Source organism: Ambystoma mexicanum, chromosome 7p, assembly GCF_040938575.1.
Source record: "Ambystoma mexicanum isolate Mex_15411 chromosome 7p, UKY_AmexF1_1, whole genome shotgun sequence".
NCBI lineage: Eukaryota > Metazoa > Chordata > Amphibia > Caudata > Ambystomatidae > Ambystoma > Ambystoma mexicanum.
The window spans coordinates 384,098,976-384,125,225 of NC_090939.1; the positions used below are offsets into that span (position 1 = coordinate 384,098,976).

At 43.7% G+C, this 26,250-nt stretch overlaps 1 protein-coding gene across 2 annotated transcripts in view; it reads right to left on the reverse strand.

The window, feature by feature from the left end:
* Window positions 1-26,250, reverse strand: part of LOC138526081 (multidrug resistance-associated protein 1-like) — a 1,621,759-nt gene that overhangs the window by 131,450 nt on the left and 1,464,059 nt on the right. For both annotated transcript variants that reach the window (XM_069636425.1, XM_069636424.1), the window contains 3 exons: window positions 25,603-25,704; window positions 22,551-22,694; window positions 5,498-5,656 (listed from right to left, as the gene is read on the reverse strand). In XM_069636425.1, the coding sequence (XP_069492526.1) occupies window positions 5,498-5,656; window positions 22,551-22,694; window positions 25,603-25,704 (405 nt within the window). The remainder of the gene's footprint in view (window positions 1-5,497; window positions 5,657-22,550; window positions 22,695-25,602; window positions 25,705-26,250) is intronic.

Sequence of the window (26,250 nt, forward strand, 5' to 3'; positions counted from 1 at the left end):
ACATTTCCATTTGCAGTTTGTGTTATGCTAATGGGTATATTGTAGCGTTCGTCCTCCGTTCCAGGGACTGGAACGGTGAATAAAGGGCCAGCAGGACAAGTTATCAGCCCAATCGAAGAGAGAGTGCATAACGTGATCTCTGGATCATTACCCCCCCCCTTCCACCCTAAAATGGGGGGGATGAATGCCATTAACAATCTAGATTTCCAAAGCAGTAACCCGTGCTACTAAAAAAGAGGATTTTTCGTCATAATCTGGGACGCCTGTGGCGTCCCGGATTAGAAAACAAAATCCTTTTCCAATATGGCCACCATAGAAAGGGAAGGCGGTTGTTCCATACAGGGCCCCTCTTCGCTTTCTATGGCAGCCTGCAAAAAGCAAAAAGGAAACCCTGTTAACAAATTACCACCAGCACTTTTTTCTTCCCTTTCAAATGTATCCTAATGTCGAACAACTTTACCACAAAACCAGTCCCAGGTGGACATGGCCACTGTAATCCTATCTTTTCTCCCTTCTGGTCATGGCCAGTAGCCACATTGTGCGGATCATGACCTTATACCATGACCCCGACATTCTGCCCACTCCCCATGGCTACAGCCTACCCCTCAGTCAGTAAACGTATACTGCTATGTTTTTTAACTACATTACGACACTTGTCTAATACGAAAACACTCCCACATCTCGTCACATAACCAACCCTAATGATATTCTACACCTTTTTTGGATGACGTTCCTCTCCAGCGTAGCCAAATGCGCCCATAAGCACCTACGTGCCGTGACCCAAAACCTGAAAATGAACACACAGCGACGTACAACGTAGCACGTCACATTTTGAAATAATAAACTGTTTTTTAAAAGAAAAAAATCACATTTTAGAATTTGTAAAGTACTTTTATTTCACAATAAACTGTCCGAGACCATCAGACTATTCCCATTTTCAATCAAATATTAACTTTGTTTCTTCGGTCGTCATCGAATATGTTAATCGTGAGGCACACGTTGTTCTTTTCCCATACACAAAGTAGTTGTTTTCGATAAAGCAACCGCTTCGGTCGCACAGTGATTTCCAAGACGTCAGCATGAACTTCGGCCTACACCACCATAAAAAATGTTATGTTACTCCTAATGGCCACTGCAGCGTACGGACAAATGGGTCCTGCGCGATCGTCCCACAAAACAGTGACGGTTAGACAGCCGGTCACGAGTACGTGCATATGGCGTGCAAAGAATCCATCACTTGGCATCTGGAATCCATGGCAATCACAATAAGGCAGGATGTAGCTGTTCGGAAAACATAACAGAAAATACATATCAATACCCAAACTTTAGCAAACAATTTCAAAAAAGACAAAAAGAAAGTGGAAACTGATACACAAATCGATGTGGCCATACATGACATTTTAAATAAATATTAGCGTTGAACATGGGTGAATCTAGTGATATCCTACAAACGCCGAGAATCTGCACTCTCCCTAAGTAAAAAAAGAAATGACAACTACACAGAAAGATAGTACTTCAGTTACATTGCCAAAATTAATGTTCTGGTAAGAAAAAATTCAATCTCGTTCCAGTGTAGTCGTCAAAAGTAAACTTACACAATATTTACCATCTCCATTGTCTTCCTGAAACTCAGACAGCAATGTACTTGCACCAAAGAATCTTCTTGAACTGATATTTCATGTGCCTTACAAACGTTTTGAATACATAACCTTATCAAATGGTATTTTTTGCAAACTTTCACTCCCTGCATTCTTACTGAATTTTCCCTTTCACTCAAGGTCAAAAAACAATCGACCCTTATGGGTTCATTCGGATGCGTGGGCCTACTGAGCTCGCAACCAAAAAAGCAAAGCAAGTGACCTTCACTGAGAATGCAAATACATTCTGACTTTGCAACAACATGTCTCAATGCATTCATGAGAACTGGTACTCCCATACACTTGCAGATGCGCTGTTTCCATCAAACAGTGCAGGTGGCTGCCTCAGATTTCAAACTCTAGGAGGCCAGACTGACTGCAATATTATTTTAAATACATTGTAACACAGACACAGTAATTATTAGCCTGTACTTAACGGACACTATATTGAGCAGCAACTTCCAATTTGCCGTATGACTTTGGTGACTTGAAAATACGACTTTTTGACTTCCTGCTGCCACATCCCATCCCAGCCTCATTAACCCTCACCTTCCAAGACAGTATTTCATAAGTTTAACAAGTGCAATGTTGTGTTTTATATGTGTTAGCAGCAATGTCCACGTACACCAAAACACAAATGAAAGATGGCGGGCGCAGCGAAACAATCTGACGCACTTCATGTGGGTTGGACTTAGGCCTTTGACCCCAGGCTCATATAGGGATGTGAACAGGAACACTTTATATCAGTGCAGGAGTGCTTTTACTTTATTTCAGTGTAGGAGTGCTTTAATTTTACAAGAACTTTCCAGGAGCTGAAAGCCTTTATTCCAGAGAACATCCTCATGTGCTAACTCATCGGATGTGGCTCCATAGACACACTTGTGTATAGGCGCGTTACAAATGCCATATCATATCATATCATATATCAGGTGTGGCAGGCAGGCTGATCCTGGTGGCCGTGGCTTCAGAAGCTCAGCTATATAAGCTGCTCCATCCTTAAGGCCGGTGCTTCGCGTTACTGTGCACTAGCGCGCAACGTGACGCTCACCGCCGCTTGGACCAGTTTACTTACCTTTGAAACCAGGTGTTCTTCGGCATACTCACCTCCAGGAAACCGGTGCTTCATGGCTTCATCTGCAGACTCATCTCCTGACATCCAGCACTCGGCATCCACATACTCGGACCCTCTGAAGAAGAAGAAAGACAAGGTCAGAACATCCGTCCTAGGGCCGCACCGCTTTTGAACCCTGCGCGCCCCCTAGTTAACAATTTACCAGCTACTGTACCGCTGCAGCTTCGTTCCTCATTCCCTCCGGCTGCCGCCTTGAGCTCCGCAGCTGCTGCCGGGCCGGCAACATCATCTGCAAGGGAAGAAAGCAAAAGAGCAAACATCAAAAGTGGAACGGACAGCAATACAAGACAACAAACTTTACAATACAACAAAAACAGATGAGAAAAGACAAAGGCAAACAGGAACACTTACCTCAAGCATAGTGGCTTAGTCGCAGCAGGACTGGACTACCACGTGCAAGGGACCAGTGAAGGCACTCGGTCCAGATCAAACAAGCACCCCTGCCAGAAGCAGCAGGACGGAGTGCTAGCCAAAACTAATCAACAGGTGAGCTTCTCAGGGACAGCACATCCCACGAGTACCATGGTTTGGGAGAAGGGATCCGGAAGGGGATCAGGCGCACAAGTTGGAATACTCACGCCCCCAATTCTCCACGCAGGAGCAGTCCCAAGCAGCATCACCTATTACCACCAGTCAACACATAAGCGCAGAGGGCGAAGTCGGACCCGAGAGACATCACGCCCGGGAGGGCTGCAACCGTGCCCCAACGTCTCCGCAGAGACCAGGTGAGCATAACAGAATGTGAAGCCTCTTCGAATCTCTGCCTGGGCATTATGGAATCTTCTGAAACGGACCAGTTGACCCGATTACTGGGAGAGTTACGGGCTGAAGTTCATGCCTCAAGACAGGAAACCAATGCCCTAAGGAGGGATCTAATTGTGAACTGGGATCAGACAGATGAACTAGCAAGGCAAATGCTCCAGGCACAGGCAGGCCAGGTCCCTCCTGCCGCGCCTCCAGATCCCACGTCAGTACAGGTGGTTCTTCCAGGGGGATGGGGGGGGGGGGTAAACTCAAGGATTATGTAGCAGCTGAACACATTAAAAAACATTCTGAGTCATGCCATCTACTGGGCCCTTACTGGGTTGGTTTATGAGTGACTCAGAATTACATTCTCAACGCTCAAAGCAACTTCACACTGTAATACACTACAGGTTCTGAAAGAATCAGAAATCGTCTCATAAGAAGATGCACAAGCTGATGCTGCTCAGACCAGTGTAATAGCATAACACCCACCCTCCCCCAGTTTTGTTGTCTTGGGGATTTCGAGATATCAGTCCTGGCTACAAATGCAACCCATCAATGTATTTAGGATTAAAGGGGGCTTAGGCTGGGGGAAATATTAAAAAACCCTTGACAAGTTGTGGATGGTGGGATCTGCGGACACTGAGGTCCTAATTTCAGTAAGTCTAGAAGGAAGAGTACCAAAAGAAAGTAGTCAGTGGGGAAGATGGAGGAACTCAAAGAAGTGGGTATGAGCCTCATTCTGAATTGCAATGTACACAAGGATGTATCTCCTTAGGCTCAGGTTATTGTTATAACACTTCATTTTGTATGCATTAGGCTGCCACTGTTTTTGGTTCTGGTGTTGCATTGAGAGCCAAAAAGAGACTCTGCCAGGCATGTTGGAGAACATACCATCTTAGGCATCAATGTATTAAGATAAAGCAGGCTTTTAGGGCAAGCATTGTATGTTGATTATCATAGTTCCAAGCAACTGAATTTGCCTTTGTCACTTAATGAGGTGGGCTTCTGGGGCATTTGAACTTCTGCTGCTGGTCGATGCAGGCTTCAAGAACAGGGAGCATGGTAGATATCACAATAACATTTTTCTAGAGGTAGGATTACATAGAGGAGGCTTCAAGTGATTTGGACTCAAGAACTGTGAAATCATTATCAGTGGGGCAGCAGCATCTTTAATATCAGTAAAAAACGGTCTAGACAATGATATCTCCTTATTGAAGTAGTTAAATATATGACTTGCTTTGAATATTAGAATGTTAGTAGTTTCAAAGGAATGCAAAAGCGACTTAACTAAATTTGGGTCGGCAACCAGCAGCTCTCCAGTGCTTTCCACTAGGACTCCCATGATTGACAAGGACTCACCATTCACTAGGGTGCTTAAGGCTGATGGTTGTTGTAGTCCAAAACATCTGGAGAGGCAAAGGTTACAGGATCCTGTCCATGAATGAAAGCAAGTATTTATTTCAATGAACTATTTGATTATGAAATGCAATCAAGATGTGATCCTCTATACCAGTCAATTTGTCATGGTAATAATGCAGTGCATTCGAGGAATGTTTCAGCACATTTCAGATCCCAGGCTGGGGATAACAGTGTTCTCCTATTAACAGAAGTTTCAAGGGTGGATCCGTGCTTGGAGGGACTAGAGCTTGGCCCCAGCATTATTAAACACATATCTTGTACATTAGTCATGGCCTAACAGTGTCCCGCTTCCTAGAAAACTATGTGAACAGCATAATATAATGCAGGCATAGGTTGAAATTATCTAACAAGAAAACAAATATTTAATCTTCTGATAATGCTGCATGTGCCAAACCTAGTTTTAAAGATAAATGCTCTGAATCTCATTAAGCATCATAAATGGACTTCAGGCAAATAAAGCCCTACGTTTTGACATCGAAAGCCATCTTTTCAGTTTACTATTGATGAACCAATATAAGAAATTACAAGAAATAAAAACATGCATCTTAATATGGATCCTCACCTGAGGAATAATGTTTAGCTTATTCCGGAGATCATGTAGTCCAATCGTTGCTATGTCAATTCCATCAATGATGATTTGGCCACCTGCACTTTCCACAATCCTAAATAAGCAATTTGTGAGTGTTGACTTTCCAGCTCCAGTTCTTCCAACAATGCCAACCTAGAATGTAAAGGATGCTTTACTGATTGTGTTATTTTATAGTATACCTTTTAAATCCCCATTTTAAATAAACTCACACTACATGTTTAACTCCGTTTTAAATATCTTTTTGTGGTTTTACACAAAGCATGAAGATTATATACACACACCATGCATCCTGTGACATATTTACAAAAATAAGCATTTTGAATAGTAGAAATGGAGACCAAGAAAGTTGTTTGAGCACAAATTTCAAATGGACCACTACATAAGTTTTTAGGGTTGGATATCATTGAAGGTATCTGCTACCCATGTCCTTTAACTTGGTACACCTCCATTGATATTTGCTTCTCCTGCTGCTCTGGCCCCATGTGTGCTTCTTTAGTTTGGGTAGGTAAACAGACCAATGCTTATTTTTTGTCTTGTTTCAAGTAATTTAACCATTTGGAGTTCTAAACTTCAAAACCACCATCCATTTTGCAGGAGTGATAAGTAGGCTTTTGACTTGAAAAGCAATCTACAGACGAAAGCTCAGTGGTAGATGTGTGTATATCAGACTGCAGGCCTCATTACTAATTTGGGGGGGAACTAAAAAAACAGATGGTAATGGCATGACATCCTGTATTTTCAGTCCTCCTCTTTACCGTTTAGAAAGCCTTAACAGTATAAGCACTGTTAAAAGTAATACCTCCATTTCCCCAGTAAAGTCCCATGGGACCTCAGAATGGGGAGTAACAAATATTTCAAAATCAGGTGATGAATCACTAGTTACCACCCGTAGTAACTGTAATTCTGTATGGGGGTACTAGCACAACTATTGACTCCAAAATCTTACTGAGGCCATGGGTGTCTCTGCTGTGTGGTACCCTGAAGGAAATTATTTGGCACAGGGCCGGGTGGTAGTAAAATTCACTGAACAGACTATTAGATTGATACAATTTCTCCTATGCAAAAGTACAGAGACTAATACAAGCAATTACGCACAGCAACTGTTTTCATTCTTAGTTTTATCAAGGGATCTCTGTGCAAATAAGTGCTCATGAGAGTCTTTGGTCCTCATTACGACCCTGGCGGTAGGGGGTTAACGGGGCCGGTAGAGCTGCTGGCCCCGTTATCCCCCTACCACCTCATTACGAGGTCAGCTTGCGGGACCCGCTAAGGACGCCTGGTAAAACCAGGCGTCCTTAGCGGGTACCGCGAGCAGATCAGGATGCTAACAACGGGCCCGTCATTAACGGGCCCGTTGTTAGCATCATCCCCATTCCCATTGAGGCCCATGGGGGCTGAAATGGGAATGGGGATGTACCGGGTCCGGGTTCCTTGAATGGGGAAATACCGGGCCCTCCAAGGTCAGAATGGCCCGGTATTTCCCCATTCAGGGAACCCAGACCCGGTACCGGTCGTAATGAGGCCCTTTGTGTTATTTAGAGATTAACAATTTACAGCTAAACAGATGGCAATGTACACACAGTGCACTGCTTCTCCAAATACATGCAAAGTACGTGGGGCCGCATTACGAGTTCAGCGTTAATTCTATCAAACAGAAATACAGATACCACCGGTGTTAACTACTGAATCTCTGCCTGGTTTTGAGTTGAGGTTAGTGCCCATTCTGATTGAGAAATTCCTCATTCTAAAATGGAATTACTTTAGGTGGTGATTCCACTGAAGGAAATTCAGAGGTCGAAGTATACGCAAAGAAGTTGTGGAACTATATTCCCTGCAGGCCTGCGCCCTCTCTTCACAGACGCCATCACCACGCCCCCACCCACGCACAATCCAAACCCCCAAACAAACACACCTGCTGTTTAAGGGAATGTTCAAGGCACTGTAGTGAAGTGCATGTTTCAACTTCTTCCTACACTTATTTTAAAACTAAACCATTCCCGAACGGTTTCTTTTTTTAAAAAAAAGTATAGGAACAGTAAAACTTCTTTTTAAAAGGTAGAGGAGCAACCGCTTCTGCCCACTTCGACCACTGAGGAAATTCCTTCATTTTTTCTATGCATATGCTGGAGGCATTACCTCTTTGTGGGTTTGAAACATACAACTTGGGGGAATTAATACAACTGGAGGTAATTTTGTTACTTCCTATTGTACAAGTTAATACCAAACTCGTAATGAGGCCAATAGGGCTTCATTATGAGTATGCCGGCCTGGCAAAACGTGCCGGTAACAACGTGTAACGGCACCTTGTCCAGATTGGCATACTCTGAGTCTGCCGGGAGGAGCAGTGAAATACCGGCAGGCCTGACCTGCCTGTAGTTCAGGCACCTACTGGCAGATAATTCATTGAAGCACTGGCACCATTAACAACAGTGATGGCACTTTAGTGGTTCCCATTCCATGGAGTCCATGATACTTTATGGCAATGGAAACTTATCGCTACTGCGCTGCCCGTAATACCCCGGTAATACCCAGATATCGGGCAGTGGAAACGGTAAACCGAGATTGCCAGTAAACTACCAGCAGCTTACCGGCATTCTCATAATGAGCCCCAGGGTAAAAGCAAGGGGTCAGAGTGTCTTGGATGCCTGGGAATGACACCTAGCCCTCACTTTCTCAATTGACATCCTTAGGCAAATCTTCTTGCCTCTTCCGACAGTGTTTGATTTGAGGGGGAGGATTCATTCCAGATGTCTTGAAGTAGATGACTGACTTGAAGATGATCAGCAGCAGTATGAACAGCTACAAATCCGGTGGCAACTTCCCAGGTCTAGCAATAGCTTGAGGCTTTGAAGAGTGTGCAGGAATAGCTACCACATCTCAATCATGCTAAGACGTGGCTTGATGGCTAAAAAAATGATTTCTGTCTTTTCTTGATTTGTTGATGAACAGCAGATGCCAGAGGTAATGCTGCTACAGTTTAGGGCGCTGGGGGTCTCAGAGAACAACACAGATCTTAAGCTCTCGTCTGTACTTTCCCAACAGGCTGACGTATACCGAAGAAACTCAAGGCATATTGATACCCTGTGGACACCGAGATGTCCCATTCACTCAGTCCCCAGTGAGGGCAGGCTCCAAAGCCTTCCAGAAGATATCCCTAATGCGCCTGTTGGGTGTGAGCGTAAGGATGTTGTGGCTTTACCACTATGAAAGGAGACTTTGAAATGTCAACAGCTCCAAATAAATAACCTACAGAGTTGGGCGGTCCTAATCCATTCAGAGCTGCAGCCTAGCAGGGAAAGAGTGGCTTCAAAAACCTCCTGATGAGATTCAATGGAGACAGATCTCTAGAGGATCGTCCACTCTATTTTCTGGTAATCCCCAGAATGCACTTCGACAAGTGGAGTCGCTGGGGGCAGACCTGAACCCAAACAGAGAATCCAAAATGATAGAAATAATTGATCCTATGGCAGAGCTCCCAGGCTGTTTTAGCTCCACCAATGCCCTGCCTGCCTGAGAAGAGGGTTTCTGTATTCCTTTATCTTCTCTTGCTCATATCACTGCCTAATATGCAGGCTCCAAGGGTTTGTTATGAACTTAGACCAATCTTTAGGAATGAGGGTGGCTTGCCCAGCAATTGTTCCGTTCAACTACAAAAACGAGTGCAGGGCAAATTTAGTAATGCATAGGCACCGCCTTTGACACGATCAACTATTTTATCCTCAGAGCGGCTTCAAGATACCCTTGGTATCTCAGACCGGGCACTGAATTGGTTGACCTCCTTCCTCACTGACCACCCTTCCCGGGTGTTCCTGGGCTCCTTCTCCTCCTCCACCACTCTCTATACATGTGGTGTTCCCCAGGGCTCTATACTCTCATCTTGGCTTTTCAACGTCTACCTTGCACATCTTGCTCTCCTGATCTCTGCCTTCTCGCCCCATTTCCAGTGTTACGCAGATGACACACAACTCCTCTTCAAAGTCCTCTCTTCCTCTCCCATCATCTCTGACTGCCTGTCTACTATTCAGTCTTGGTGCACCTCCAATGATCTCGGTCTTAATGCCCATAAAACGGAGATCCTTCCTCTTGGGACACATATCCCCATTTCCCTCCTGCACTCTGGTCATCCTTTATGGGCTCACCTCCCTATCCTTCCACTAAGCCAGAAAATTTGGGGTCATCTTCAACTCTTCTTTCCCCATTACTCCTTATGTCTTGGTTCTTTCCAAGAAGGCCCAGTTTCAACTTAACCGCCTTAGAGGCATTCTCCCTTTCCTCACCTTCCTCCAGAAGATCAATGTCTCTAGAGCCCCAGCCGTCTTCAGGCTAGATTACTGTAACATCCTCTTCCTCAACCTGTCCCTTTCTTCACTCCATCCTCTTCAACTAACCCAGAATACGGCTGCAAGACTTATTCTTGGCCTCAAGCTCTGGGACCGTTTCGCTACAGCTCTAAAATCTCTCCACTGGGTCCCGGTTGATGCAAGGATCAAATTCAAGACCCTCTGCATCATCCACAAGGCTGTCTGGGGCCTGGGACCACGCTACCTGCAACCCCTCTTACTAAATACGCTCGTTCCAGATCCCTTCGATCTTCTGGCTCCTGCTCTCTGCTGATCAAATGCTTCTCCAAGCAGAGAGCTGGAGGCAGATCTCTCTCCTCAGCTGGTTCCCTCCTATGAAACCATTTCCCTCTCTCTCTCCGCCTTGAACCGGACCACCTCAAGTTCTGAAAACAACTCAAGACCTTTCTCTTCTCCTCCTCTTTCCCTCTCCCCCTCCTGTGCTAACCATGCCCTCTGTCACTGAGATTGGCGGCCTGGTCCCTCAACAGTCCAATAGGGTTCGAGCCTTCTGCCCAATTGCCCAGCACCACCCTGCACTGCCTTCTGCGGCCACACCCACCTGTCGGGTGGTTTACCTCTACCTTGCACTTGCCTGTTGGGCGGTAGTCCTCCTTATTCACATGGAAGGTCTCTGCCCAAGCACTCACATGTTGCTGTCATGCCTGCGCCATGGGTGCATACATTTACGATCAATATGGACCTTATTTCCCATTTGCCAAACTTTGGTGCTTTTCTATTTTTCCCAACAAACTACACTTACCACAATGCACTTGGCTATAACCATCTTTTCCTGGCCATTTCTATTTGCCATCTTCGGAACTACAATCCCCAGAAGCCCTAGGGATCTCCTCTGCTTCCACCAGCTCAGGAACAGAGAGGGAGGTGGCCGATTGTCTACAGGTGTGCTTAGCCAGGTGCGACCAATTAGCCTTCCTCTGTGCTGGGCTGGGCGGTATAAAAACTGCTGCCTGCAAGGGCTCAGTCTCTTGAGCTACGGATCTTGTATGCGCTTCCCCCTTACTCTGGCTTTGGATCCAGTGCCCTGCTGGGCTCTTCACATTGCAGATGATCACGCTCTGCTGCCTTCCAGCCTCTGCCCATGCCCTGCCGGGCTCTCTACATTGCAGCCGATCACGCTCTGCTGCCTTCCAGCCTCCGCCCTTGCCGGGCTCTCTACATTTCAGTTGATCACGCTCTGCTGCTTTCCAGCCTCAGCCCTTGTCCTCTGGGCTCCCTGCTCTGCAGCCTGCCTCACTCCGGCTGCCTACAGCCCTTGTCCTCTGGGCTCCGCTCTGCAGCCTGCCTCACTCCGGCTGCCTACAGCCCTTGTCCTCTGGGCTCCCTGCTCTGCAGCCTGCCTCACTCCGACTGCCTATAGCCCTTGTCCTCTGGTCTCCCTGCTCTGCAGCCTGCCTCACTCCGGCTGCCTACAGCCCTTGTCCTCTGGGCTTCCTACCTTGCAGCTGATCACGCTCCGCTGCTTACTACCTACCTTTTTCTGCTGGGTTCTCGGCCTAGCAGCCCTCTACAGTCCTCTGCAACCTTCTACGGGCAGCGGCCCTGCCCCTCAGGGCTCACACCTTGCTGTCCGGCCCTTCTGGGTTCCTTGCCGTGCAGCCTGCTTTACTCCGCTGCCCTAAGCCCTTTCCCTCTAGGCTCTCTACCTTACAGCCCTGCTGCTGTGGGCTTGCTCATCCTGCTTTACTCCGCTGCTCTAAGCCCTTTCCCTCTGGGCTCTCTACCTTACAGCCCTGCTCCTGTGGGATTGCTCATTGCTTTCCTGCTCCTCTGAGAGCTCAACCTTGTTCATTACTGTTCTCTGCTATCCAATCATGTTACACGACTTTCCCTTCATTTCCTTCTGCTAGTTTGCTATAAACTTCCTTTTCCTGGATTTGTCTATAAGTATCTTCTCTTGTACTGTTCGTAGACCCTTTTGTACAGAGCTTTTCTGTTGGTTTCCTTCAGGCAACCTCTGCCCCTTCCCTTGTCTCGTTTCTACGTTACAGACACATATAGCTGTTGTTCCAAGTCATGAGCAAACAGTGTGGGCCTCTGTTATAGCAAACTGTGCAGAAGGCTAGAGTTTTTCCTAAGGTCCGTGGAATACTCTTTCCCTATATCTGCATACACCCCTAGAGGGAATCCATTCTGTTGTACCTTATTCCTTGTTACACTTGACTACTCTTCGTTCTCATTACTTTCAGCTGTGTGTGTACTATTCTGTCCACCTTACTTCGACACAACCACCCGAAACCCTTCCTGGGTGTCCTGCGCCTCTCTTTTCAGGGTGTCATCTCGTGACAGAATGCAAGAGCCAAAAATGTCTTATTCATTAGGCAGGAAAGGCACACACAGTCCAAGGATGCTTTCCTTTCGGGTTAAGAAACCTTTACAAAAATCTATTGTTTCCCTTAAGACATCAAACAAAAACATTAGTCTAAAGAACAGTCTCGCCCTGGTAAACAAAGGTTTACAAGCACAGTACTACACTCACTGGCTCGCTGACCCTTCTATGTGTAACTACTATGACATTTGCAATTATGATCCACAGTCTCTATCTGTAGAAGAACTACAGCACGAAAATGAATTCCTACAGATTTTGTTAGTCCAACCAGTGGAAAACACTCATACGTTTTCTGACATTTCTTCTGACACTGCATTCGACATTCAGCCGGTACACGAACCTGGTATTCCTTTATCCAAGGCTACCCCGTCTCAGGACCAATGTCGTAACACTGCTACAGCCAAGGATATTGCACTCATTGTGGGAGACTCTCAACCAGAGTACGCTGTTGCCAAGGTGATATGCTCAAGATCAGCTTGGCAAGCTACACAACCTCCCATGACTGCTGGAAACACTCATTTAACAGGACACGGCATTAAGTATCCTGAGGTTAGTGCACCTGGAATTGGGTACAAAAGACCAATACTGACCATCGGTTGTCTTAATACTTCCCAAGTATCTACTAACCATAATAACCTTAAGGTCAGTCTTCCTATTGCTACAACCAAATTTTCTGCTACACCAGATTCTAAAGCTTTAGATCAGGCTAACGGTACATACCTGCTTCAAGAACAACTCCTACGCCTTAGAAGACAGACCGAAGATCTCTATGATGACTTTGTTTATATACATAGTAAAAATTTAATGAAGGGACACAAGATTCCAGACCTTCTGACACTATATCCTACACCTGATATTCTGTCTTTAGAGATCGACATGATAAGGCCTGGAATTGCCACACAGAAAAGAATACAGACTTATACTAAGCAGATGGAAGACCTAAATTTAGCATATGCATCCCTTCTTAAGTCTGACACAGCTCCTTTACCTTCCAGCCACAGTAACTCAGCTTGTTGTACTGACAGTAAAAAATTAACTCCTTCGGTGGGCCAAATCAGTCACACTGCAATTACACCACAAGACAAGTGTAATCCTCCTGAGTCAAAGGATTGTTCCGCTCTTACCTCTGACTACTGTCCTTTACTCACACGTACAGCCTCTTCTGAAGTGATCAAATCAGAAATGTACTCTGCTTCTAGGGGTTTTTATACCCCTGACCCACTTAGCAATCTGAGCACCCCAGACTTTGAAGTTCAGCCTTCAGAATTCCCACCCTATCCTGACCCCACATCTGTCATACTGTATGTTACTGTATCTGCTAACCCAATCTCTGATGCTCCTCCTGTTAACACTTCAAATTCTGCTACTGTTGCAGCATCTCACATCATTCTTTCTGCAGCAGAAGCACCCCCTTCCTCTCCGCCTGCAAGGACAGAACCTGTTGCTGAGTCTGATAACTTTTCTTTTAGGACTACAGCCCCGGTTGTTCCTGCTGGTGCTTCTGCAACACTAAAACTACCAGACTCAACTCTATCAGTCTCAGTTGCGTCACTGCCCACTGGTTCTTCTACGGCACCTACACTCTCAGTTGCTACAGCATCGGAACTATCTACAGCCATTCATGTTCTCCCTGCTGCTGTGGTTTCTGAACTTCCTACAAATCATGAAGAACCCTCCACTGTGACTCCTGAAATTTCTGCGGCTAATCTCGACTTAGCCATTGCTGCTTCTGATGCCTTGGAAAACCTTCCTAGAGCAACCAACTCTGCTGTACCTCTGGCTCCACCTTCCAACACCTTACTGTTGCCTTTCAAAGCAAGATTTGCCATGGAGTCTGGAGCAGTCTTTCACAGTTCCTCTGAACACACTGTTGGGATTTGTGCTCCAAAGACTTTGTCTTTTCTGAATTCTACCTAAAAGGTTCAGAACATTAATACTGTCTGCGTCCTTCAAGACTCCCACCTAACAACCTTAAACAGTATTTGGTGCCTCATGATGTGCATTTTTGGAATAAGACTCTTTCACGGTGTGACAGACATTCTTCTTGTTGGTCAACTTTCAGGGAGCCTGGAGAGGGGCCTGGAGAGGGGCATACTGTCATGCCTGCGCCATGGGCCCATACATTTACGATCAATATGGACCTTATTTCCCATTTGCGAGACTTTGGTGCTTTTCTATTTTTCCTAACAAACTATACTTACCACAATGCACTTGGCTTTAACCATCTTTTCCTGGCCATTTCTATTCGCCATCTTCGGAACTACAATCCCCAGAAGCCCTAGGGGTCTCCTCTGCTTCCACCAGCTCAGGAACAGAGAGGGAGGTGGCCGATTGTCTACAGGTGTGCTTAGCCAGGTGCGACCAATTAGCCTTCCTCTGTGCTGGGCTGGGCGGTATAAAAACTGCTGCCTGCAAGGGCTCAGTCTCTTGCATTAGGGTTCTGGGTTCCTTGCCGTGCAGCCTGCTTTACTCCGCTGCCCTAAGCCCTTTCCCTCTAGGCTCTCTACCTTACAGCCCTGCTCCTGTGGGCTTGCTCATTGCTTTCCTGCTCCTCTGAGGGCTCAACCTTGTTGCTTACTGTTCTCTGCTATCCAATCCTGTTACACGACTTTCCCTTCATTTCCTTCTCCTAGTTTGCTATCAACTTCCTTTTCCTGGATTTGTCTGTAAGTATCTTCTCTTGTACTGTTCGTAGACCCTTTTGTACAGAGCTTTTCTGTTGGTTTCCTTCAGGCAACCTCTGCCCCTTCCCTTGTCTCGTTTCTACGTTACAGACACATATAGCTGTTGTTCCAAGTCATGAGCAAACAGCGTGGGCCTCTGTTATAGCAAACTGTGCAGAAGGCTAGAGTTTTTCCTAAGGTCCGTGGAATACTCTTTCCCTATATCTGCATACACCCCTAGAGGGAATCCATTCTGTTGTACCTTATTCCTTGCTACACTTGACTACTCTTCGTTCTCATTACTTTCAGCTGTGTGTGTACTATTCTGTCCACCTTACTTCGGCACAACCACTCGAAACCCTTCCTGGGTGTCCTGTGCCTCTCTTGTCAGGGTGTCATCTCGTGACAGTTGCCTCCCCAATGGATACCTCTGGCACTTCCTCCCATAGGACACCCCAATAGCACTTACCCCCATCACACACACATCCTTTTTTCTTTTTCCGTTTACTGCACTTGCACGCTCCGAATGTCACAAGTCCTAGTAGGACCCCTGTCCCTTTCTATTTATTCATTGTCAATCTCATTGTTTATTTGCTCCCTTGTTCCCTTCCCTTGTTGCGCTTTGAAACACTGTCTTGTTGTATAAGCGCCTTATGAATAATCAATAAATAAATGAGTAACTATGTTTCTATTGAAAAGCACATTTGGCAATCGTTTTGTTTCTAACCATACTACATAATCCTTTGGTACGATGTTGCGGTATATGTATTTTTACTTATCCAATGTATAGCATGCTAGGACAGTGTCACCAGGTATGACTGATCTCTGAATATATTTTAACATGGTTCCTTATGTGTTTAAATAAAAGTCCCATTATTGCGACGCGTTTTGTGGTGTTCTATAGTAATATTATACTTTCCCTGGACTTTATGTTGTAGTAGTGATAGATTTAGAGGTGCCACTATACATCTATATAGTGTTAGTCCATCTCCCTAGGGCCAAATGAGCTCTGAAGAAGGGGAGATAACATGATAAACCACTCCCAAGTGCGCATTTGATGCCTCATGTACATTTGTATCTGAAATATATCAATTTCACAATTCAGCTTCTGGTCTGCCTTTTGCCTGTGCACATCAGAAGTAAACATGTATCAAATATCTGGATGGCAGTGATTATGTTACTCACTCACTGAGCCTGAAGTACAATAATCTTAGGCGTAACCTCTTACACTACATTTTAAGAACTGAGCATACACTATGGTAAATGCTGTAATGCTACCTCTGGCCAATCATGTTAAAAGTAATTTAATCGGTTTTATGGCATATATTTTGCATTTGTCAAGTTACCCTACGATTCTGACATTATTGTACTAAAGGTTTATAGCCGACAGCCCCTGCCCCACAAGAACAGTGCATATGGTTAGCAAATGACACTTAATTGCAGAAACCAATATCTTCACTTTGTGCTTCAAAAAGAAAACAAAAAAACTCGTGGGATTATACCTTCACAAATTGCACACTATATCATAACTTTAACCCTGCCTTGTTCCTAGGAAGTATTTGCTTCTCACTGATAAACCTGCCATTGCCTTGCCCCCACTAGTCACAATGTTTATGATTTAAAGGCCGGAATTAGCAGAACAATTCTATTTTTTCAACTTTTAAAAATGTGTTCAACTGCTTTTGCATACATTTTAAGACCCAGAATGTAGGTGTTAATATATTTTTAAAGCAATGAACCCACTTCTTAGAATGCCATTGGGATCCAAGGACATTAAGGGCCTCATCACAAGTTGGGCTGTAGCCCTTAAATGCAGCGGTAACAGTATTACCGCCGCATTTAAGGGCTGTCCCTATCACGAGTTGGGCGCTAAATGGGCTGTTTTACCTCCAGCTTTTTTCTGGAGGTGAAAATCCCATTCAGCGCCCTGTTTCCGACTGTATTACTGCCGGTTGTATTAGCCTGCAGTATAAGCGCCAAAAATACCCTATTGAATCCAATGGGGATTTACCTTTAATGCCCAAACCGTGATCAGGAGGTAAAACCACCGGACCGGTGGGTGCAGGCTATTACAGTCAGGCAGTATTACAGCCAGGATACAGCCCAAGTCGTGATGAGGCCCTAAGTCATCAAAGGATAGAACCGTTTCCAAAGATTTTACATAGTGCACACACCTGGTATCATCTACATGACACTATACATTTCAGTAATTCATCATCTGATGGAGATCCAAAATATCGTTTGGCATGAACATCAGTAAGAGTGGACCTCGATAACAGCTTTCAAATAGAGACATATTGCACAAGTGTATCCACATGTGTAATTACATCAGTATTTGATACTATAAATATTATAACTGTGCATGAGTCTGCAAAGGCAGCACATTTTCTGGAACAGTGAGTGGACATTCTTTTTCACTACATTAGATGGAAGTCATTGTGGGCTTTTTTCTTTAAAGAACATTGCGCATCATTTTTTCTTCCGGTCATAAAATTAACAAAGCATGTGGTGCTCATTCTGCATCAAGTTTGACTGGACTATTATTGCTCGAAAGTTTGGATGATGAACGCCCCAGATGTGGACAAGTACTCATGTGCCTGGCATCATGTAGCTTCCTGTTGCTTCCTCCTTGTTTAATTACTATAAACACTTACATATTCTTAAAATGCTGTCAGTCATGCCTTGAAACTAAGCAACTTTTCAGATATTTGGCCTTTACTCGATATTTCGATATGTGCATTGTTTGAAGCCAAACAGGTGACGTTGCATCAATCACATGCAGGTTGAGATACACACATCTAATGGCTGCTTGTTGACAATTTTGTTTGGATCTAGTAATTTACTTACACAAGTAATGTTGAAGAGAATCAATACACAGAGGCACACATGTATGACTATTGCCTATTGTTCATTGCATATATCAAGCGTGTTTCCAGATTTGGAACATTTGTTGTAAACATCCATTGGCAATGCCAATAGGTCCTGTATTGCACACTAGCTTTGCTAATGCTTTTTTTTTTTTAATTGGGCCAGCATTTCCGGCCATCCATGATTTCAGGGATTCCATTCCGCTAACGGGGTGTTTGTAAACAGATCAGCCAGAATGGTTTGCCAATATTGAGAATTTGATTTTACTACAGTACACATTTTATATGTACTAAGGGACCCTCTATTTTAAGTTCATATATTTTCTTGCTGATATTCGCTAGTTATATTGATAGGGGCAAAGGGACCAGACAGGATGTGGGGGCTTGTCCTCCCACTATCCTGAGAGGGGGAGGGGCTAGACAGAAGTATGCCCCCACTTTCCTTAGAAGAGGATGCATGGCAAAAGTGTTCACAAGGCACGACGTTGGAAGCCTCCCTCAATGCAGAGGCCCAAGCTATGTATGTTAGCAAAATTTGTAATTATCACATCAGACTCCTCAAAGCAATTAGACCCCTGCTTAGTGAAAAGAACAGTGCCACAATAGCCAGAGCTACCATCTTGTCGCGTCTGGACTATGGAAATGCACTCCTTGCAGGAGCTAGTAAGCAAAGCATGGAAAAATTTCAACTGGTCCAAAACAACGCGATCAGAATGATTAAACAAAAAGCAAGAAGTGAACACATCAGTGAAGCTAGACGGGATCTCCACTGGCTGAGAATGGAGGACTGTGTGCAATTTAAGTCCATGTGCCTAACACACAAGTGCCTTTATGGCAAAGCACCAGCCTATCTGAAGTCTAAACTCACTCTTTACAACCCCCCCAGGGCTCTAAGATCAGAAGCCAAGGGACTTACAACTACCTTCAAACACAAAAAAGAACTCGGTATGGGTAGAGCTGTCCCTAACTGAGCAGCAGATAACTAGAACAAATTGCCGAAATGTCTTAGGTTGGAGACCAATCTCTCCGCCTTTCGTAAAAAGCTCAAAACTGAGCTTTTCAAGTAGACCACACCCCTAGACCTTTTGATCGGTTAACGACTAAACTCCTGTGAATTGTCCTGTCTCTCGCTGTATGATTTTGCGTCTGTCCATGTCTCCTTGCACGCGCCCCGATGCCTGCGGGCAGTCGGCGCTATATAAATAAACAAATAAAATAAATAAAGGATATACTGCAATAGTTGAAATTGGCACCCGCAGCCATAGAAATGCACAGGCAGTCCATCAGCTTTCCTGCCAATTACCAGATATCCAATTATCCGTGAAGACACAATAGTGACCTTTGGAGTTTCAAAATTGACCTGCCCACAATCTCCTGTTACCTTTCTGTATTCAGACTGATCAGGTAAGAATTATGTTAGTAACACTGGCATAATTTATTTTTTAACCACACTATGGGCCTCATTACACGGTAGGCGGTAGCCATGGCGCTATTAGCGCCATGGCTACCCCCTTACCGCATTCCGGGTCCGTGTTCCCGGAATAGGGACTGACTGGGTCATTCCGACCTTGGAGGACCCGGTAAGTCCCCATTCCGGGAACCATTCCCCATTCCTATTTGAGCTCCCATAGGGCTCAATGGGAATGGGGAAGTAGCCAATAACGGTACCGCAATTTGCGGTACCGTTATTAGCTCTGAAGTCCCTTAACGGGTCCCGTCCTTAACACCAGGTCAGACCTGGCGTTAAGGAAGGGACCCACTAAGTGACCTCGTAGTAGGGCGGTAAGGGATTACCGGTGCCCTTACCAGTGCCGGTAATCCCTTACGGCCTACCGTGTAATGAGGCCCTATGTATAGTAATATACATAGGGTTTAAAGGCACACAGAAATACTGCAGTTTGGTTTGGGTTAAGATGGGATGAGTCAGTAGCAAATCCCCAGACTTTGATTTGCCCCCAATACTTTTTGTGCATCTTACCCCTCTGCTTTGTAACTGTCATTGCTAGAGTCCTTTAGCCAATGGCCCTTATTACGAGGATAAGAAAAGTGCCGGTAACAAGGGTTACCGGCACCTTTTCCAGACTGGCATACTATGAATCTGCCCGTAGGAGCAGTGAACTACCGGCATGCCTAACCTGCCAGTAGTTCAGACCCCTACCGGCAGAAAAATTACTGAAACACTCACACCGCTAGCAACAGTGCTGGTGCTTCAGTGTTCCCATTCCCGTGGGGTCCTATAGGACCCCACGGGAATGGGAACTTATCGTTCCTCCTCTGCCGGTACCAGAAACCTTGTGAATGAGGGCCAATGTGTGCAGGAATGCTAGTGTTGGGTAACATGACAGATGTGTGAATAGTATCAAATGGAAAGTTCATTGTGTATGTTAGCAAATATACATATAGGATGTGTGTGTGTGCACTTTCAACATCTGTTCTTGGACAGCAACATAAAGAGGGCATCAACGCTACAACTGGAAAATTATTAAAAAGTAAAATCAATGACAAACAAGGAAGCACAGATTCACAACCTGATGTTTCAATGTGTCAAATGGAACAGAGGCACAAGGTTAGTTTGGCAGAACCCCAATACTTATGCAAGATTTCACAGCTATTAATTATGGTGTGGTATTCGACTGCTGTAAGCATTTGTCAGTGCCAGATTTCAGTGCAACACTAATTAATGACCTACAGTATTGAAACCTTGTACATTCAATGTTGATGCCACTGCACAACTCTGCATTCTACTGCCTGTGACCAAGCACTCCTCTATACTAATTGCTATTGTACAAAGTTTAAAACGGTTGGTTATCCACCCACACATATCAGAATGTATCCCACATCAGATATTTGTCAATGTTTAGACATGCATCATGGAGCATCCTGCTCCCTTTTAAAAAAAATGTGTAGAATAAATGCGAATGCAGCATTTAGGTGGAAAGAAATATCAATAAACTGTATACGCCTGTGACAATAAAGAAGCACAGATTCGTAGCCCTGTGTTTAACCAGGATAGAAGTGACACAAAGGTATTTCACTAGGTCGTCAGGGGAGGATAAATCCTGTACAAAGCAAACTCACAGCCACTTTTGAGCTGGGAGAAATAAATCTTGAGGAAGTACATGATAAAAACCCAGTCTTCAAAGTCAGAGACCGATAGGAAGTGTGTCTATAGCTGCACAGAGGCTTCGCCACCTCATACCAGAATCTTTTGTCATGGATGGGGAAGAAATGATGACCACTAACACAAAACACAAAGTAAGTAGAGGACCCCTGAAATCCACTCAAACCATTACGCATGAGCAAAATGTTTTTTAGTATAAATATTATACAAGATTGAGCAGAGAGGGAACACCCACATGCTCATCGAAGTAATGTTCGCTCTACTTTAATAAACCATGCAAAAAACTATTAAATCTGACTCTACTGGGATTTGGAACTCAAATATTGGCAATCATTGGTAATCATGGCATCATTACAATATCAATGATAAACCAACTATAATCAAAAGGAAATGCCTTCGGTATTACATTTTTTTTAGGTCATTGTTTCATAAAGCACCCACATTTGGAATTGCAACTACTTTAGTAGCACTAACATTACAGTAGCACTCATTCGAAAATGAACATAGGCAATACCCATGTTAACAGCCCTTTTTCTTCCATAGGCCACTACTATCAAATGACCTTCACAAGTTCACAGCACCTCAATCCCCTCTAGCTGGGGTCCAAACTCAACCCCACCTCTCCTAAAACTGCCTCGCCTCACCTAACCCCCAATATTCCAACGCAAAACAACAAAATCCCCTCATATTACTGGAAAATATGTACCCTTGAACACGTAACCCAGGTTAACAAGTATCTCTTAATGTACGTCTGTAGGACTAAAATAGGGTAATAACAGAGTGTAAGTGCACTCAAGTGAAAATACTTCCTCTGTTGAAATTGGTGTGCATAGCTGCACACCCGGTTGACATAGGTGTTAACCTACACCTATTATTTAATTGAAACAAAAAACAAAGGTAGTTAACTGTAGTAAATGCGCCGATTCATAAACTATAAATACAGGACTTTTATTCCCAAAATCTCAAATTACATATAATATACACAGTATACAAAACCTGATAACTGATGTTATCCTTGTTAGATTTCTAGCCTATACAATGACTGATTTTGTGCCTGTTAAATTTCTAGCTGACACGTGTTTTGACCTGATAGGTCTTTCTCAAGGCTATTCATCAAGTCTAGGCACTCATTCTATAAACATATCCATTAACAGTCATTAATTTCCATAATGATCCTATATCATCCTTGATCCTGTGTTTCTATCATATGTGCTATATCATGCTAATTTCTATTCTGTAGATTGATTGAATTGTCCATTGATCCTCAATAGCATCCTTGATTATCAAATAAATGTGTCCATTTCAGTTTTAGAAAGCTGATAATCTTTCAGTGGTTGCCCTTCTAGGAACAACCAGACAGCATTCGGTGTGCCACGTGTGTGTGTTATTCCTTAATGTAAGTATTTGCCGAGAAACAACTAATTTCTATGGTGAGCCCAACATAAATTATAAAATTATAAAATATATGTTCGGAACGCTACATTTATTATCATGGGACAAGAGATATCCCGACATCTACGGAAAGGGAATGGATAGCAGGAAGGAATGTAACACTATGGTTATTGATTCATCAGTGCTGCGACGGACTCAGGGCTATATCTATGCAGCACTCCATTAAAAATGAACTCCTATTAAAGAGAGGCAAATACATTGACATTACATGCATGCTGTTCACAGTTCAATACCTTCTCTTTGGCACGTAATACAAAGGTTACATCCCGAAGAGCAAGATCGAGATCTCTTCTGTAGCGAGCTTGATAATTAGTGAACTCAATTATTCCTTTATTTGGCCATGTACGAGGAGGCCTTTTAGAAGTAATCCAGGAAGCCTGAAATAAAAGATGGACATTTTCAGTGTAAGTAATAAACAATTTAGCTCAACATTTACGAAATAAATATGTTTGGCCATGATATACAATATTTTGGCAGCATCTAACATGGATCCACAGTGGTTTCTCAGGCTTGCCTGTGTTGTAGTTGCCCTGGCTGCTTTTCATCTGAGTACTTCAGCTTTCCAGTGTCTCCTTCTAACGATCACCAGAGACTTCAAAGCACCCTCTGTGCAACATCAGTGTGGACTCAACTGCACTGCATCTTCTGCTTCACCTCCTTCACTTCTCACAGTTTCATCCTCTTTGGTTATCTGGAGTTAGACTACAAAGTGGGTTTCCTGTATAATCCCTTCTTCAAACTGAAGGAACAGTAATTATATCTGGACAATGCACTTCAGGAGTGGGACCTAGAGCTCCACCTTTACCTTTTCTTTCTGTTCCATTTATCTGCAGGAGTTGGCTGTCACATGGTGCCTAACTCAGACAGACAATAAGGGGACTGAAAGCAGCTTCCTCAGCTTAATTTACTCAATTCTGTAAGTACCTGCGTGACACACTCTGGAATGGTGCTAGGATGTATGGGTTGATGTTGGAATCATGTTCTTGTGTCAGGCACTGGATGCAGCAATTTATGTACCTCTGACATATGCTGCTTGCAAGCTTGCAACTCAACATATTCAAGGGAATGGGACATCAAGGAGACAAAGTTGTGAAAAACTGAAAAAGGGAAGTGGCAAGTTCACATTGAGGTAGATGCGGTGCATGGACATCACTTGTGGAATCTGTGCCATCATTATTTCTGTAAGTGAATCATAATGAAGTGGCTTCGGTGTCCACCAGTGGCTACTTTAAATTGTCCAGATACAGTCAGCATCTGGAACCTTTTTTTTTTTAAATAAGTGCACATTAGGTATGTCAGAGAAAAAGTAGTATATTTGTTGTACATCAAGATTACATAAGTTGCAGCAGATATATATCTATGTATATTTGTTTTCATTGGACAAAAATGTATTGGAACATGTGCTTCTCTAACCACAACTTATACTTCTTTATATATGTGACCGTGTGACTGTGGGAAGCAAAGATGAACGATACATCAAAAACGCAAGCACCAAGACACACTCATATACAATACATTTGCACTTACATCAGAGCCCAGCGTTAGTAAGGCATAAAGGATAACTCTCCGTGAAACAAAGGGCTAACAGGCCAATCATAAACTGTGTATGAGGCAAAGGAAAGATGAATTATACCTATCTGGTTCAACTATATTGAATGTGTATCTTAACTACTTTTGTAAAGGCATCTACCCTGAGCATGATTGGCCATATTCAGACATTTGGCCGAGCCCTGATCCACCTCTGGGGAAATGTGATCCCAACATTCTTCCTTACATTTGGAAACCAAGGCTTCAATATAACCTCTGGAATTTTTCATCTGTACGAGAGGAATCTTGGTTTCACACATGTAGGAGGTACGGCGGCACTACCAGAGAGCATAGTTTTGACTTTGTAATATATATATATATATATATATATATATATATATATATATATATATCTTCTATTACAAACACATGGATCTAAACACATGGATATTAACTTCATAATCCACTGGGGGTGGGACCATGTGATGTATATCCTATTGAGTATTAAACATTTCTGGAGTAGGAATAATGGTGTGCAGTCTATAAGATTACATTTCTGACAGTCAAAATGTCTTGCAATAACCCATCCTATCAGAAAATACAGTACAATTAGAGTACTGTTTGGTATTTTACAACAACAACATGTGACAGTGGGTTAACGAAACAGTGCAGATATGCCTGTGTAACTTGAAGGTCACATATTTAAATCCTAAAAAGCTATAGCAAAACAAACGAGGTGATGGCTGGAAGGTTCACAATTAATCTTAATCTCTGGCATTGCTGTGGGCAACCCCATGACCACTGTTCTTTGCCTGCCAAGCCATTACAAAAGGCGAAAATCCATATGCAAATCATGTTGGTCACACCCCAAAAGGGGCAGTCCAACCCGAACTGCTTGGTCATATCCCTTCTGCACGAGACCACAAGCATCCCCAAACATATTTTGGCCTTGTTGGGCCTCATCAGTGAGGAGAAGCTTGGGTTAATAGGGCCAGCAGGCACGGGACTCACATCAGGGCATACCTGTTGTACCAGTGGTGATGGCTGGAAGGTTTAGAATTAATCTTAACCTCTCGAATTGCTCTAGGCAGCTCTCCACATCATCGTTCTTCACCTGCCAAGCCATTACAAGCCTGTTTTGTATATGGTCTTTCTGCCGGTTTAATTTATTTATTTGCATTTGTATAGCGCACATCAGCCCTAGGGCATTGTGGCGCTGTTCAGGATACTTGCTTACACAAAGAGCATAACTTTTAAAATAACATAAGCGTACAGCAGTTTAGACATACATTTCAGTTGCAGTTTGGGCATTTTACATAAATGATCCCACTGGTCCGGTGCAGATGGGAGAGGTGAAGTTTTTGTAAGGTGTGTCTGAAGTGGCTGGTTAGTGGAATAGTTGAGTTTTCAGAATCTTGCGGAAGGCTGTTTAATGGCTTGGAAGGCGAAGAACGATGGCATGGCGGATTGCCCAGAGCAATGCCAGAGGTTAAGATTAATTCTAAACCTTCCAACAATCTCCTCTTTTGTTTTGCTTAATCCTAAATGACACAGTTGTGCCTTACTTTTGGGATTGATATGTACAAATAATATTGTTTACTTGCATAATAGTAAATCCTGATATCAGAAACTGTTATAAGTTCAGTTTGTAGTGTGCACTAAACATATTTCCACCACTGCTCCAAATATAACTATTTCCATTGTTAAATTGCAAACTATACTTCAAACACACTCTAAGTCTTATAAAAAAACACTTACCTCCTTTTCCATGTCTGCATACTCACAAACTCTTTCAATAGCAACACCATTGGTTTCAATTTCACAAGCTTTTCGCACCCAAAAATTCAAAGTCTGAGTGATCTGAAATAAAGAGCTTGTTTGTAATAGAAGATCCAATCTCTGATTCTTAAACAGTTGCTCCATCCCAACCAATATATTTGAACTCACTGTGATTTCAACAGTGTGACTGCTATTACGTTTTTGTGAGTACATTGTGAACAGTTGTGTATGCTTGTCTGTTATGTATACATCTGTATTTATGCGTTGCAGTCAATTGTTTAAGAAAACCTGCAATGGACCATCACTGGGGTTAATGGTCACGTAATGTAATTTGTGGCAAATGGCGTGAGGTTGCAGGACTCTTATGATTCTGCTGAAAATATGTCAGTGATAGTCGAACAGAAATATTGAACCAATGCCTTTAAAGAAAATCCTGCATTCACAGTGTTATTACAGTTGCATGACCCTGCTTTCGCTTTGTTCTCTAAAGTCTTGTTACAGAGCTAGGTCTGATGGATCGTGTGTTCCAATGGAGGTGCCGCACACAGAACCTTCCTACACTCAGACTGCCCTTAAGAATGCACTGTGTATGTAAAGCAATAGCTTATTAGAAATGTATTTAAAGCC